We start from the raw sequence: 14,676 nt of genomic DNA on the forward strand, positions 1-14,676 counted from the left end.
CAATCACTCAAAAATATTCAATAAACATAAAAGACAAGTTCAACTTCACATATAACAAATCATATGATTACATAACTTGATATCTAGACAAATGATAGTTAGAGAAGAGTTTTATTTTAGCTAAGATGCGCTCTATTAAATGGTTATAGTGGTATTGATGCAGATATATTTTATTATGGATAGACGGGTAGGATAGTACCAATCCGTACCCGTACCCATCTACCCAACGGGTAGAGGTTTTTATCCATTAACATACCCACAGATAAAGAGATTATCCCGTACCCGCCTTCATATCGGGTAAAACCCGTCGGGTATTCAGATTCGGGTATCCATTGCCATGTGAGCATACACATACGTTGTACTCTCGTCAGCGGGCTACATTCGAGCCCAGTACTGACGGACTTGAGTTTCAATACAGCCCGCTCAGAGCCCAGCTGGCGCCCCTCGCCGCCTCTCTGAGATCCAACCCAGCTTTCCTCCCTCGCACCCAACCCGCATCCGCATTCCTCGCCGCGCCGCCGCTCTAAACCTCAGAGCCTCAAACCGTCAGAACTCAGAAGTAAACCCCTCCTAGTCTGTCGTCTCTCTTCGCACGCCGCCACCGAGAGGACGAAGGAGCGCGCACGCGCGTGACAGAGTGGTAAGATGGGAGGCGGGCGGAAGCGCGGGCGCACGCAGCGCCGCCACTTCAAGCAGGGCCGCGAGAACGTCTGGAAGCACAACCCTCAGCGTCCTCCCGCCGGCGAAGGAGGAGAGGCGCGAGAGGACAATCCCTCGTGGCAGCCCTTCGCTACCGAGAACCCAGCCTTCGAGGAGTACTACAAGGTATTGCCGCTTGCTTCAGATCACGCCCTGTTTCCTGTTGCGATCTAATGTCCCAAGCTGACATTTGGGTGTTGCTAGCTTTCGATGCTAGTTAGATGGTGGTGGTTGCTCTTCATGTAGGCTGCCTATATGACGATTTGTTGACGTGGTAGGGGCTGATAGTGTTCATTTAAGCTACGTGTTTGTTAGCGTTAGAGTGGAGCCAGAGCTTAAGCTGTTAGAAGGTAGTCAATCCACTTCTACACTTCAGCACCTCCACTCCCGTGCAGCCAGAGACGAAGGCACAAACATGAAAATAAAGGGGAGACCTTTGTCTCTCTCTGATACCAGTTCAACTCAAAAGCTGGCTCTAAGAGTTAGTGCCAAATGTACGGGTATACTGCAATTTGTAGTATTAAGATATTTTTTTGCACTATGCTTATAGTGAGCTTCTTTAGCATGTTGTAGATTTCTTGCAGCTTTTTAGCTTTTCAGTTGGATTTATAATTTTGGAAACTTTGGATTGGGATTTTTTTGCTAATCCTTGTCAATTTGACACATGTATTTGTCTTGCAGGAGCAGCAAATTGTTTCTGAGGAAGAGTGGGATAGCTTCATGAGCATGCTCCGGAAGCCATTACCTGCCACTTTTAGGATTAATGCGAGGTAATTCCTCTCTGAATTATGAAGGTGTATTCATAAGTTTTGCTTTATTGTTTGTTAGGTTGTTTTGACTAAGTGAACGAGGAAGCACTTTGCTTAATAACCAATATTGGACACCACACTCTTGATTACTTCTGCATAGAAGTGTATGCATTGTGTTCGGTACTTTTCCGTGACTCTCACACCTCTGCTTTCAGTTGACAATCTGAAAATTTCCTAGCAGTTCTTCTGTATTCAATTGCATGTTCAGGCTGTAATATCATCTATGTACTGTTAAACTGTGATAACTATACATACTGCCTTATCTTCCTCAGTCCTGCTCTTGAAAGTTGAACCAAATTTGCCTGATCTTGCTTCATTATAAAATGAATGTTGATGTTGTATATCCTGTTCCCAAGAATATTGTTCCATTATTGGCCTGATTCAATCATATAGATAAAACCATTTTGTTCAATTAACTTTGGACTTGATCCCCATGTTGCCCTAGACACTTTTCCTCTTACTTTTTTAAAGGATTATGCTATCTCTATTCTGGTTGGTTTGCTGTTTACATGCTATGAATATGGACTATGGTTCATCAACATTTTTTTTTGTGCACATTGACACTTGTTCACCTTGTAACATGCTCATCTTGCAAGAACCTAAACAGTCATCCATGTAGTTGGACATAATAATTGTACTTGTATGAAATACCTTGGCAGTTTTACCAGAACCCCCTACTTTTATGCTTTGCAACATTTGAGATTAATTACTTTGCCTATTTAGGTGGTTCAATACTCTATTTTAGCATGCTAAACCTTTCTTTGCCAGCTGTCAATTTTTTCAAGATATCTGCTCGCAATTGGAAAACGACTTCAGGAAATCATTAGAGACTGAGGTTGCTTCTAAAACCCATGCATAAGTCTAAGTTAGAGCTAGTGCTTTTGACATTTTCTATTTCTTTCATGGACAGGTGACCGATGATCATGAAGAAGATGCTATTCGGCCTTTGCCTTGGTACCCGGGTAATCTTGCATGGCATTTGAACTTTTCTCGAATGCAGCTGAGGAGAAATCAGGCACTTGAGAGGTAAACACAATAACAGATCAGTCTCTTTTGAGACAATCTTTTCAGGTAGCATATGCAGTAGTATATGGTATATTTTGAGAGAATCTTGTAAAACAGTAGTATGTGAAATTACTTTGAACTTACTATGTTTTCATGTTGAAGGTTGTTGTAAGAGTTTTGAGGTGGTAACTTAAAATAAGTACATATATTTCTTTTGATGCCTTAGACTTGCAGATGCATTGGCTATGTATTCATTTGCAAATAAGAAATAACTAATGCCATATTGTTATGTAAAGATAGGGTTTTCCTTTCCTTTCCTTTTTTTTCTCAAATACGCAGGAGAGGTGCATATCATTATATTAAGAAGAAAAATAGTCAAGGCCGAAGCGGCCAATACAAAAAGTTAAGCCTCATGGAGGCCAGGTACAACCGTACAAGCATACACAAAGGGATCCATAAATCTGAGAAAATGATAAGAACAACTATGGCAAAATCCTCCGGAGGCCTGAAGCACCAGCCAAACACCAGAGCCTAGCATCATCTTTGATGTCCTGCAAAATTTTGGATTTGTTATGTGAGGCACCATTGAAGAAACATGCCTTTCGGTGCTTCCAGATCCACCAGGCCACCAAAATCACAATAGAATTGAAACCCTTTTGTTTGTGAGGAGGAACCCGCAGCTCAGCCACGCTCCACCAATCCTGGAAACTGGAGGAATCTGGGTCAGGAGCTAAAGCCTGTAGGTCGACCATAGATAGGACCTCGAACCAAATTTCTCTAGCAAAGACACATTGGATCAGAATATGTTGGATTGTTTCATCGACTTGATCACAACACAAACAGCTCTCTGGATGCTCCAGGCCACGACGAGCAAGGCAGTCAGCCGTCTAGGTACAGTTCAAAGAGGCCAGCCAAAGGAAATATTTGCATTTCGGCGGAGCCCAGCTCTTCCAGATTCTTTTGGATGGTTCAAACCCCACCACACCAACGAAGAAGCGTTCATACACTGACTTGGACGAATAAGAGCCTGAGGGCGCAGGGAACCAAACATGCTGATCTGGGGCTGAAATGCTGAATACAAATCAACATCCTGCACAAGGTCCCAGAGGATGAAAAATCGTTAAAAGCCTGCAGGGATATGTTGCCTCTGTTATCTCCAGTCCAAAGCGAGCTTGTGAGAGCCTCCTGTCCAAAGCGAGCTTGCTTAGGAGACACTTTGGAACTGCCAGCATCAGTTCAGGTGCCAACTCCGCAATCGAATTTCCAAACAGCCAGCGGTCCTTCCAAAAAAGAGTTTGTGTCCCATCCCCCACGATGGAACGCATAGAAGAGGCGAACAAAGCTGCAGCACAGGGATGAACTTGGATTTCCAGCGAGTTCCAGGGAAAGTCAGGTTGATTTTTAGCAAGCCATAACCATCTCATATGAAGAGACCAACCCAACACCTCTAAGTTATGAATTGCAAGGCCTCCAAGGTGGAGAGGCCTGCACACCCGCTGCCAACCAACAAGGCAGTGACCTCCTTTTACATCTTTACGACCCGTCCACAAGAATTCCCTTCTTATTTTATCAATCCTTTTAACCACCCATTTTGGAGTTTGGACATTGCAATGCAATAAGCTGATAAATAGGAATGGCTGAGAGGACTGACTTGATTAGTGTTGCTCTGCCGTCCGGATGTATAACCACAGCTTTCCAACCGGGGAGTCGGTCTGCAATTGCGTCAATTAGGGGATAGAAATCATTCTTAGCCAGCTTCTTGACGAGAGAGGCATTCCGAGATATTTACACGGGAATTGTGTCACCTTGCATGGCAGCACATCAGTTACCACCACCACCTTCTGCGGATCACAACGAATGGGAGTTACAGAGCTCTTATTGATGTTGGTGATCAGCCCAGTAGCCTCCAAAAATTCTGAGAACCTCCTTGACTGCTAGCAATTCATCAGTTCGCGGTTGCACGAAGAGGACACTGTCGTCTGCATACAGGGAAGTCTTTGTCCGTTGCCCCTCCTAAACAGAGGCTGGAGAAGGTTGAAATCCAAGGCTTTCTGGACCAAAAAATTCAGCACATCCATCACAATGATGAACAACATGGGGGATAGAGGATCCCTCTGCCGCAAGCCTCACTGGTGAAAGATAAGCTCCCCCGGTTCACCATTCATGAGCACCCGTGTAGAAGAGGAGCTAAGCAGCTTAGAGAGGAGATTGTGCCAAAAAGGCCGAAAACCTAGATGGCTCAGGACTTCCAACAGAAATGGCCATGAAACCGAATTGAAATCCTTGGTAATATCAAGTTTAAGAAGCACTCTTGCCTCCTGCATATGGATATTTTAGCCGTTTGCTGAACCAACATGAAATTGTCGTGGATACATCGGCCTTTGACAAAAAGCGCTCTGATTTGTTGATACCAGTCCCGCCAACTTGAGGGCCAGCCTGGTCGCGAGAGCCTTGTGATAGTTTTGGCAAAGCTGTGGATTAAGCTAGTAGGGCGAAAATCCTTGGTTTCAGCCGCATCAACCTTCTTAGGGTGTAAGGTGATGTAAGCCGAGTTAAGCAAGTAAAGTCTGCTATCATCTCCGTGCATGAGACAATCCACAGCAGCCATGAAATCCTCCTTGATTGCTGACCAAGCCACTTTGAAGAAATGACCAGTAAAGCCATCGGGCCCTGGCGCTTTGTCAAGCGGCAAAACATTAATGGTGGCTCAGATTTCCTCATCAAATAGCAGTAGCTCCAAATCAGACAGTTTCGAAGCCGGACAGTGAAAGGCCAGCAAGTCAAGGGTGAAGTCTCGCTGTCTAGCAGTTCCAAGCAGCTCATTATAAAAGCCCCAAACAGCCTCTTTCTTCTCCTCTTGGTCCAGAATCAACCTATCATCAACTTGAAGCTTTGAGATGAAGTTTTTCTTCTTCCTGTACCGGGTGTGTCGCTGGAAATAGACCGTGTTAGCAACTTAGCATCACCCTCTTTCAGCCACCTTAATCTTGACTTCGTTCTTGCCATGGTGCTTTCCAGGGAAGCGAGGCCAAGGGAATGGCACTTCAACTTCCTGCGCAGCCAGGTCTCAAGCGGGGAGAGCAATCTGGAATCTTGGGCGATTTCCAAGCGGTGCAAGATTTCTTTAGCCAACAGAATTTGCTGCTTAATATGACCAGTTTTTTTGTGATTCCAGGACTGCAAATCACTAGAAAGTCGACTTAGCTTGTCAGCAAATCTTTTTCAGGGGACAGTTAGCATCAACATGTTGATTCCAGGACATCTGGGCCTCCTCCACAAACCCATCCAACCAGGGCCAAAAGCTTTCGAAATGAAACCATCTCCTACCCATAAAGAAGTCATGCAATCCGAGTAACAACGGACAGTGATCAGAAATGGAAGAGGCCGAGCTCTGCAGCACACAATCTGGGAAATACTCCTCCCAATCCATCGTCACAAACACATGGTCAAGCCGAACCAAAGTGGGTGCTTCACGTTCATTTGACCAAGTGAGCTTCCTCCCCATTAATGGCACCTCAGTCAAATTCAAGTCATTGAGAAAACGCCGAAAGCGGCCCATCATCACCCTGTCAACATTAGAGTTGTTCTTGTCCGCTGCCCGAAATATAAGATTGAAGTCACCACCTACGGCCCAAGGACCAACACAAGCGAGCCGCATATTGCACAGCTCCTGAAGAAATTGAATCTTGAGGGCATCAGTTTGGGGCCCATAAACCCCTGTAAACCACCAGAACTGACCATCCTCATGGGTAAAGCAAACAGAGACCGAGAAAGAATCAACTCTGACCTCCCGCACATTGCAAACACTACCTTTCCAAGCGAGAAGAATGCCTCCACGAGTGCCCACAGCCGGCAGGGAGACAAAATCATCAAAGTCAACCCCCAACATGGACCTTGTTGCTGTGCCTAGGCTCAAAGTCAGGCGGCAGGGCCCTGTGCCGCCTCTTACGGATGGTAGGCTGGGCAAACAGACAGTCAAGGGGCCTGGTAAGATCAGCAAGCAGCACGCTGGCGCCAGCGGGTTGAGCCGGATGTTGAGGCATCCTTGCGTCTAGAGTAGAAGTGTGTAATGATCCCAGCTCTTGTCCGTGGCGGGTCATCCGGAATGGTGCACGATACAAAATCAACGGAGTTCAAAGACTGAGGCGGCCCGGCATCACACCCGAGTGTCGGTGCAGCAGCACGGGCAGGCAGCCCATTGGGGCGAGCAGACGGGCTGGGGGAGCCAACCTCTGCTAGAGGCCCCGGCGGCGAGGGGGCAGCTTCATGGGCCAACCAGGAACCAACATCTGTCTGAGGCCCCGGTGTCGAGGGGGCAACTTCATGGGCCAACTGCAGGCCACCAGATGCTGACGCGGCCACAACAGACACCTCCATCCGAGAAGCACTCTCAGGAATCACATTTAAAGCCGGCATGCAGCCAGAAAACACTACTGTCTGGAATAGAACTCTCTGGTTGGGCGTGTTCCTTGGCAAAGGGTGATGGCCTCTCCGTCTCCCCCGACTCCTCTCCTCTCCGGCGCCCCTTCCCCTGCCCACCACCTCCCCTCGCTGGTGTCGGCCCTGGCCCCAGCGACCACCTCCTCGGCTACTGCTTCTGCGGGGTTGATCTCCCCCCTCCCGGGGAGAAAAGTAATTTTGTTGAAAACTATTGGTGTGCACAATTGTTTTCTGTCATTACAATATTGAAGCATGTTGGTCATTTTGATATTCCAGTGGGATAATTGATAGTTCAACATTGACTTTTTTATTACTCAGTTTTCATGAATTCTTGAAGCGAGAGAACGAAGTTGGCAACATAACTAGGCAAGAGGCTGTTAGTATGGTGGGTAGTACCTGATTTTATTCCTGGGATGTGCTATGTATTATACATATCTTGGTAAATCTTGTTTCAATGGTATGTATTGTACTATTGTTGCAGGTCCCACCACTGTTTCTGAACGTGCAACCTGATCATCATATTCTTGATAGTATGTATCTATCAAACTTGTTCACAATATTTACATATTGTGTAGCTTAAGTAACAGTCTGTGACTCATGTACTGTCTGTCAAATGACCACCATTTCCAGTTTCTGAGGTTTTTAGATATTCAGCTAACAAGTTTGTGCAACAGTTTATGTACATGTTTAAAATTACTGATATTTTTTCTACAAGTGAGTAAACAGGTAAAAAACAAATAAAAATGATTGCCATTCTAGTTACACCTTGTGTCCGACTGCCCATAGACTTGCTGGATGCCTGGATATCTCATTGAAGCCTAGACTTTTTGTGCTTGACTTTAGCCTTTATCTTGAACTTAATCAAGGCAAACAGTTTCCACTTGATCATAGTATTCAGCTTTTATCTTGAGACTAGGGACTTCTCTAACCTTGGTCTCATGAATTTTGTCATCCTATGTAGTGTGTGCCGCTCCAGGATCTAAAACTTTCCAGTTACTTGAGATGATTCACCAGTCAACGAAGCCTGGACTGCTTCCAAATGCCCTGGTACGTTTCAATATATATCCCAAGTAACTGGTGTTTTTTTGGGTTTTCATTGGTTTCAAGAAAGGTATTGATTGTGTCATTAGTTATCTTACCTGATGCTTCCTCCATGTAATCAGGTGGTAGCTAATGATGTTGATGTGCAAAGATGCAATCTTCTTATTCACCAAACCAAGAGAATGTGCACAGCTAACCTGATTGTGACAAATCACGAAGCACAAAACTTTCCTGGTTGTAATCTTGCAAAGTTCTGTTCAAAAATGTGTATGGATGAGGCAAAGGTGCAGAGGTTGGAGTTTGATCGCGTTCTTTGTGACGTGCCTTGTAGTGGCGATGGGACTGTCCGTAAGGCTCCTGATATGTGGAGGAAGTGGTAAATACTGATCCATTGCTCATTTTGGTACTGTGTTCAGTTAGATTCTTATCAATTGGATTGACTATTCAGGAATGCTGGTATGGGGAACGGACTTCATCACCTGCAAGTGGAAATTGCTATGCGTGGTAAAGATTAAAACATGCTTGGAGCATTACCTGATTCATAACTCTTCAGTTGGTTTATTATGTTAGAATTTTCTTTTTTGAAATGCTTTAACATCTTTGCAGTGTTGAGCTGTTGATCTTGCCATAGTTTTTAAGGCGTCGTCGACGTTGCCTACTCAGTGAGTCGGTTCGCCGAGGTAAGGCGTCCCCCTCGCCTTGCCCCGACATCTAGGCGGGTGGAAGAGAGGGGGAGAGGCTCTGCCCACTGGCGCCCGCGCTAGTGAGGGGAAGGCGGCCGGAGGGGGCGCCTGAGCGGGGAGTGGTGGGGGGCAGCGCCGGCGGTGTCGGGCGCAGGTTACGTGGCCCAGCGACGGCATAGAGTGGGGAGGGAGGGAGGATTGGCGCCGGGAGTAGCCAGTGGCGAGCAGAGTGGCCTACGGCGGTGAGAAGAGGGACCCTAGCGGCTAGGGAGGGACGGGAAATAAGTGGCTGGGAGGTGTGGGGAGTGTTAGTCTAATTTTGATGGGCTAGCTAGGCTGATTTATGGGCTGCCTGGACTGGTTGGGCACTTGGGCTGGTATTTTTTTACCTTTTTTGTATCTTTTCCCCTTTTAATGATATTTTTGTTCTAAACAGTTTCTTAAATATCAATATTTGTCCAACTATGATTTGTTTCATAACCAATCATGTATTGTGGAAACTGACATGACATCTACATATGTATATGTTTCTCCAACTACGATGAGTAAATGCTATGTTATCCTGATATTAGGGATTTGTTACTCATGAGGTTTGCGTATTTGGTTTTTTGTTGCTTGTTCAGGTATGAGCTTGCTCAAAGTGGGTGGGAGGATGGTTTATTCGACATGTTCAATGAACCCTGTTGAAAACGAAGGCGTTGTTGCTGAGGTATTCTTTATTGTTGATTTTACCTGTAATATTCACTGTCTAAATGTTTGATTTGTTCAAATATTCTTCTCTCTCCTCTCGTACTTTCATGATTTGATTTCTCCTTGAAAAATAGTGCTCAGGGCATATTAAGTCAGTTATCCAAGAAATGATTGGCCAACATATCATGCTCTTTCTTATTATATTCAGGTCGGGTGACCAGCTGGTCGTTCTAGAGGACCGACCAGGCCCCTAATCGCGATTAGGGTGACAATTAGGACGCCTAATCGGTCCTAGTCGACCTCTGGTCGTCCCCTAATCGTCCTATATATTTCTGGACATATGTATACATATTATGATATATGTATATATAAGAAATACTGCAATAGACATTTTGTAAGTCTGAAACTGAAACTGTGTAACAGACTGAAAGGCAATATAGGCATATAGCACTATAGCAGAACTGAAACTGAAATATTGGAATACAAGGCTACAAGTAGTAATGCAGTACCTACTACCTAGAGCAGATCATCATCCAAGCAAAAAGCATCAGCAACAGCCTCTACTCCAACAGATTCAGATTCATCAGAATTCAGACGATAGGGAATATAGGAAAGGGGGAGAAGGGATGGTGAGGAGAGGAAAGGTTTCAAGGGGTTCATCTCATCCAAGCAAAAAGCATCAGCAACACCTTGAGATGAGGAGCTCATCTCGTCGCTAGTGCTTTGGAGCCGCCGCCGGTGTTCTGGAGCCACTGCTGGTGTTCTGGACCTGCAGCCTGTGCTCTGGACTCGGCAGAGGAGAGGAAAGGTTTCAAGGGGTGGTGAGGAGTTGCGGCACATTGTCTTTATACTACTGTAGATGGGCTGGAAAAATAGAAGCCCAGTAGCCCACTAGAAAACCCTAGCCGCCTGGACAATTCCTGGTCGATTTACCATCTAGTCGGACGACTAATCGCCCCTAATCGACGACTAGTTGGACGACCTGGATGACTTGATACTCTAGTTGAGTCGTCCGGCTGATCGGCCACTACCAGGCGACCTGCCCGTTTAATCCCGATTAGTCGGATTAGTCGGACGACTTGAAAATAGACTTTGATTTTGTAGTTCTCATCTATAATTTGTCAATTTTGTACATGTTCGTAACATCAACAATGATCTGTATAACACTATAACTCCACAGATTTTGCGGAGATGTGGGGACTCTGTTGAACTTCTTGATGTTTCTAATGAACTACCTGAATTAGCCCGTCGTCCTGGACTTAGCACCTGGAAGGTTAGTATACATGGTTAAATGCATTATGATGCCTTTCATGATTAAATGTGGTTTCCTGTGAACCTAGCATTTGTTATCCTTTCTGGAAGCAAATGCATTCAGGAAATTTTCGCATATGACACAGAACCTCTTCAGTAATTCTGCAGTGCATGGTGCATCTGCTGGTACATGTGAATTTGCACTTTCATATTATTCACTTAATCACTTTCTGCTTAACTGTGTTGTTTATATGTTCCCTTTTATTATTCTCAATAGGTTTTTGCACCTGAAATAAGTAAAAGAGGAGACGAGCGTGCTAATTTTTTATCTGAAAATTAATTCTTTTTATTGTGACACTCTCTTAAGAATAATCTGTGGAAATCAACATGTGTTTCAACTTGGTTACAGTTTTTTTCTGTCTATATTATTTGTTTGCATTATACACTTTCAGTTGGTATCCACAATTGACTTGAGTCACAATTCTATCTTCTGGGTTTCCATAAAATTTTATAATCCAACATATTAAATTTTATTAAGGGCAAGCGTTGTGAGTGGCGAGAGCCGTCTCTCTGAGTCACTAGGTCACGGGCTTGAGACAGCCTCTTTGCATTTGTGGGAGAAGGCTTGTCTTGGTTTATCACTTTTCTAACCCCACTAGCCTCTGGCACTCGTTCTGCCACTACCTTTTTTTAATGTAGTGAATTTTATCCTGCTCTCCCCTCAGTAGTTCAAGTATTGCAGGTACGGGATAGAGGGTCTTGGTTTGGTGTTCATGAAGATGTACCTCGCTACAGGAAGCATGTGATATCAGCAAGTATGTTTCCTTCTGGGAAAGGCAGCAAAGATAGTGGTACGGGGAGCAGCAGCGTTGAGGTCAACACAGATGTAGCTGATGCAGACATGAAGGATTCAACAGACATGGGAGAGGGAGAACAAGAAACAACTGTAACAATTGATGACAGCAATAATGGTGACAATCTGAAAACCGAAGAGGGAACTAAAGTTGATTGCGAGTCTGGTGAAGTCACAACTAGTAGTAGTTATAAAAAGTTAAATTCTACTTCCATCCGTACGGAACATTCAGATTACCCACTGCATCGCTGTATGAGAATTGTTCCTCATGACCAGAACAGTGGGGCATTTTTCATTGCAGTCCTTCATAAACTCTCTCCCCTGAATGGTAATATTGTTCCACTTTCATTTATCCTGCATATCGCTGTTCATGACATTAAACTCACATACATTACAGTTCTGGTTTCTACTTCCTAGTGCTGAAGTATGGTAAATATCCATCTTTTCAGAGAACCAGGTGGTAGATGGTGTCAGAATTGACCAGAATATCTCAAAAGACAAGACTGAGAAACTTGAGAAGGATTTAGTATCACATAAGGCATCATCTGAAGAAAATACTGTGCATCAGCAAGTGATTGATAATGCAAATGTTCTGGATGGAGAACAGAATAGAGACAGGGATAACAAAAGTTCAGAAGATAAGAGCTCAGAGGATTCTAAGGTCAATGTTAATGAGGCAGCAAAGGGTCAAGCAGGAACAAGGGATAGGAGGAGGCAGCAAAACCAAGGCAGGTGGAGAGGGGTTGACCCTGTGATATTTTTTAAAGATGAAGTGACAGTCAAAAGCATTGTATCTTTCTATGGTATCACAGATTCATTTCCACTTGAAGGTCATCTGGTGACTAGAAACCCTGATACTAGTCATGTTAAGAGAATATACTATGTGTCAAAATCTGTTCAAGATGTTTTGGAGCTCAACATAAAAATTGGCGAAAGGCTAAAGATCACCTCACTGGGCCTAAAGATTTTTGTAGGTCTCCAATTAATCTCTGTTATTTATCAACCTAAACTATTATCAGAAGGCATTTTTTATTTAACACAGTGGTTCTCATATACCTTTGCACTCTTTCAGGAAAGGCAGTCTTCAAAGGAAGGCTCCCCATGCACATTTCGGTTGTCATCAGAGGGATTGCCGCTCCTGCTTCCATACATCACAAAACAGATTCTATATGCATCTGCAATTGACTTCCAACATCTTTTACAGTACAGGACTATTAAGTTTCCTGATTTCGTGGATGCAAAATTTGGTGAGGAAGCTTCAGCTTTGCTTCCAGGTTGCTGTGTTGTAGTTTTACGTGAAGGTAACAGCAACTATTCTTTTCAGCTTAAAGGAGAACTCAAAACTTGAGCAAACTAAACATCTGATGATGACTCAACATCTTTCTTGAAATTTCAGGGCATCAGGATATAGGATCCATAGCTACAGATCCCTCGGCCATTGCCATTGTTTGCTGGAAAGGAAAGACCAATTTGTGCGTCATGGTTTCTCCGCTAGATGGTAAAGAATTGCTTGAGAGGATTTCTTTGCGCCATGGGCTCAAAATCCCCAAAGGGGATAAAGAGAAACCCAGCCAGGAGATTGCTGGATCAGACGAGCTGCTTGATTGTGCCACTGAGGTGGACGATCAAGAGTCTCTTCCTGAAAGCAAAGCATCTGACATCGAAATTTCAGATGCTAAGGAGGCTGAGTAGCTTTTGTTTTATGTCACTACGCATATTACACAGGAGGTAGCTGTATCCTCGAGATGGCTATTAGCTTTTTTAAGTCACTTCGGTTGCCAAGGGAGAGAGATGATAGCCCACCACATGGGAATGACAGACTCAAAACACCATCTGGTAATCGTTCACGGTGACACAGAATCTATAGACTTGTAACTTCTTGGTTTTATTTCTTCGAGAGGATGTATTGCATCGATTTTAATTTGTTGCACTCAACACAGAATCTAGTAAAGATTGAGAAAAACATTTTTTTTGAGATATCTCTGTGTAGGTTCACTACGAATGCTGAAATCTGACATTTTCCGAGGCTATCTAGTTACTATGCTATATGCCTTCGTTTGTGGTGGTTTTGTTGAGCACCAGCCACAGAACGAATAAGATGATTGCCATTATCTCCAATCGTCGTCAAGGGCAACACGTGATTAGAAAGCGCTTGCATGACAAACTCAAACTATCAAACTTGAATTTCCGGACGGATTGATCAAATGGTTCGACCTGCAATTCCTGTACATTGATTTTTCGGACGGATTGATCTAATAGCTCGACTTAGGCTATCTCTAAATTCTATCCCCTAAAGCAATATCTGTCCTATACAGCACGTTCTAAAAGATTCTATTCTCTATCTTTTTCATCTCCAGCAACATCCCTTAAATTCGGTCCTCTATATCTATAGTGTACCGGATTTTATAATACACATTGTTTTTACATGTCACTTATAGAAAAATTAATTAATGTATTACGAAATAAAAATACTTCTTACAATACATTTTCATTTTATATATAAATTACTCATCGATCATATTATTTACCAAAAAAATGTATTATGTATTTCCTATCATACGCACGGAAACAAAAAATCATTCATATGATCCAAGAATTAATTAGTGACTAATTAATTTTTAAAACCGACTACAACCAAGCAATAGCAGACAAATTTGCACGGCATCTGACAACTGCGCAGGAGAAAAAGTAGAGAGAGGAAGAGCCTGGACTGCGTCTGCATGTGGGAGCAAGACAGCGGATGAACAAGTACACTTTGGCTTTAGCGTTCGTCAAAGTCATCCGCTATTTTACAGTTCCATTTACAGGTTGTTGTTGGAGCCAATAGCGGACGTCTCATCCTCTAGATTTAGAGTACAGAATTATTTAGCGTTCATTGCTGGAGACAACCTTACAATTCTTGAACAGGGACCTAATGAACTCTCGGGCCAAGCCGGCTCTGCAAGTGCGACCACAGCATGAGTGATAGGTTCATAGTCTTCCACAGACGGAGTTTGGTCACCGCATCTGGCACAGACCAAGGCAAGTCGTCTCGATAGGTTCAAGTCGTCGCAGGTTGAACTTGAAGGGAGCACCGAAGAAGAAATTGACGGCACACGCGTCGCAGACCAGGCCAGTCCGGAAGATGTCCTACGTTGACAACTGGAATGACGTCTAAACTCGCACTAACGTTCCAAAACAGTGAAATGGTAAGGTATATTTATGC

The 14,676-nt window shown here is 44.0% G+C and overlaps 1 protein-coding gene across 4 annotated transcripts; it reads left to right on the top strand.

Moving 5' to 3' along the window:
- Window positions 1-439: 439 nt before the first annotated feature.
- Window positions 440-13,450, top strand: LOC100272508 (uncharacterized). Of its 4 annotated transcripts, XM_020540346.1 has the most exons (16): window positions 503-825; window positions 1,381-1,469; window positions 2,277-2,343; window positions 2,419-2,534; window positions 5,532-7,167; window positions 7,272-7,338; window positions 7,435-7,483; window positions 7,915-8,000; window positions 8,117-8,370; window positions 8,443-8,498; window positions 9,301-9,386; window positions 10,548-10,640; window positions 11,361-11,799; window positions 11,921-12,441; window positions 12,544-12,772; window positions 12,868-13,450. In XM_020540346.1, exons 5-16 carry the CDS (start codon window positions 6,860-6,862, stop codon window positions 13,161-13,163), a joined length of 2,484 nt encoding a protein of 827 aa, XP_020395935.1. In that variant the 5' UTR covers window positions 503-825; window positions 1,381-1,469; window positions 2,277-2,343; window positions 2,419-2,534; window positions 5,532-6,859; the 3' UTR covers window positions 13,164-13,450. The 4 variants fall into 4 exon arrangements, with proteins under 4 accessions (XP_008651045.1, XP_020395935.1, NP_001346661.1 ...); XM_008652823.4 differs by lacking the exon at window positions 5,532-7,167 and having other exon boundaries at window positions 440-825; window positions 1,381-1,628; NM_001359732.1 differs by lacking the exon at window positions 5,532-7,167 and having other exon boundaries at window positions 546-825; window positions 12,868-13,448.
- The last annotated feature ends 1,226 nt before the right edge of the window (window positions 13,451-14,676 follow it).

This window comes from Zea mays, chromosome 7 (genome assembly GCF_902167145.1).
Source record: "Zea mays cultivar B73 chromosome 7, Zm-B73-REFERENCE-NAM-5.0, whole genome shotgun sequence".
NCBI classification, from domain to species: Eukaryota; Viridiplantae; Streptophyta; class Magnoliopsida; order Poales; family Poaceae; genus Zea; species Zea mays.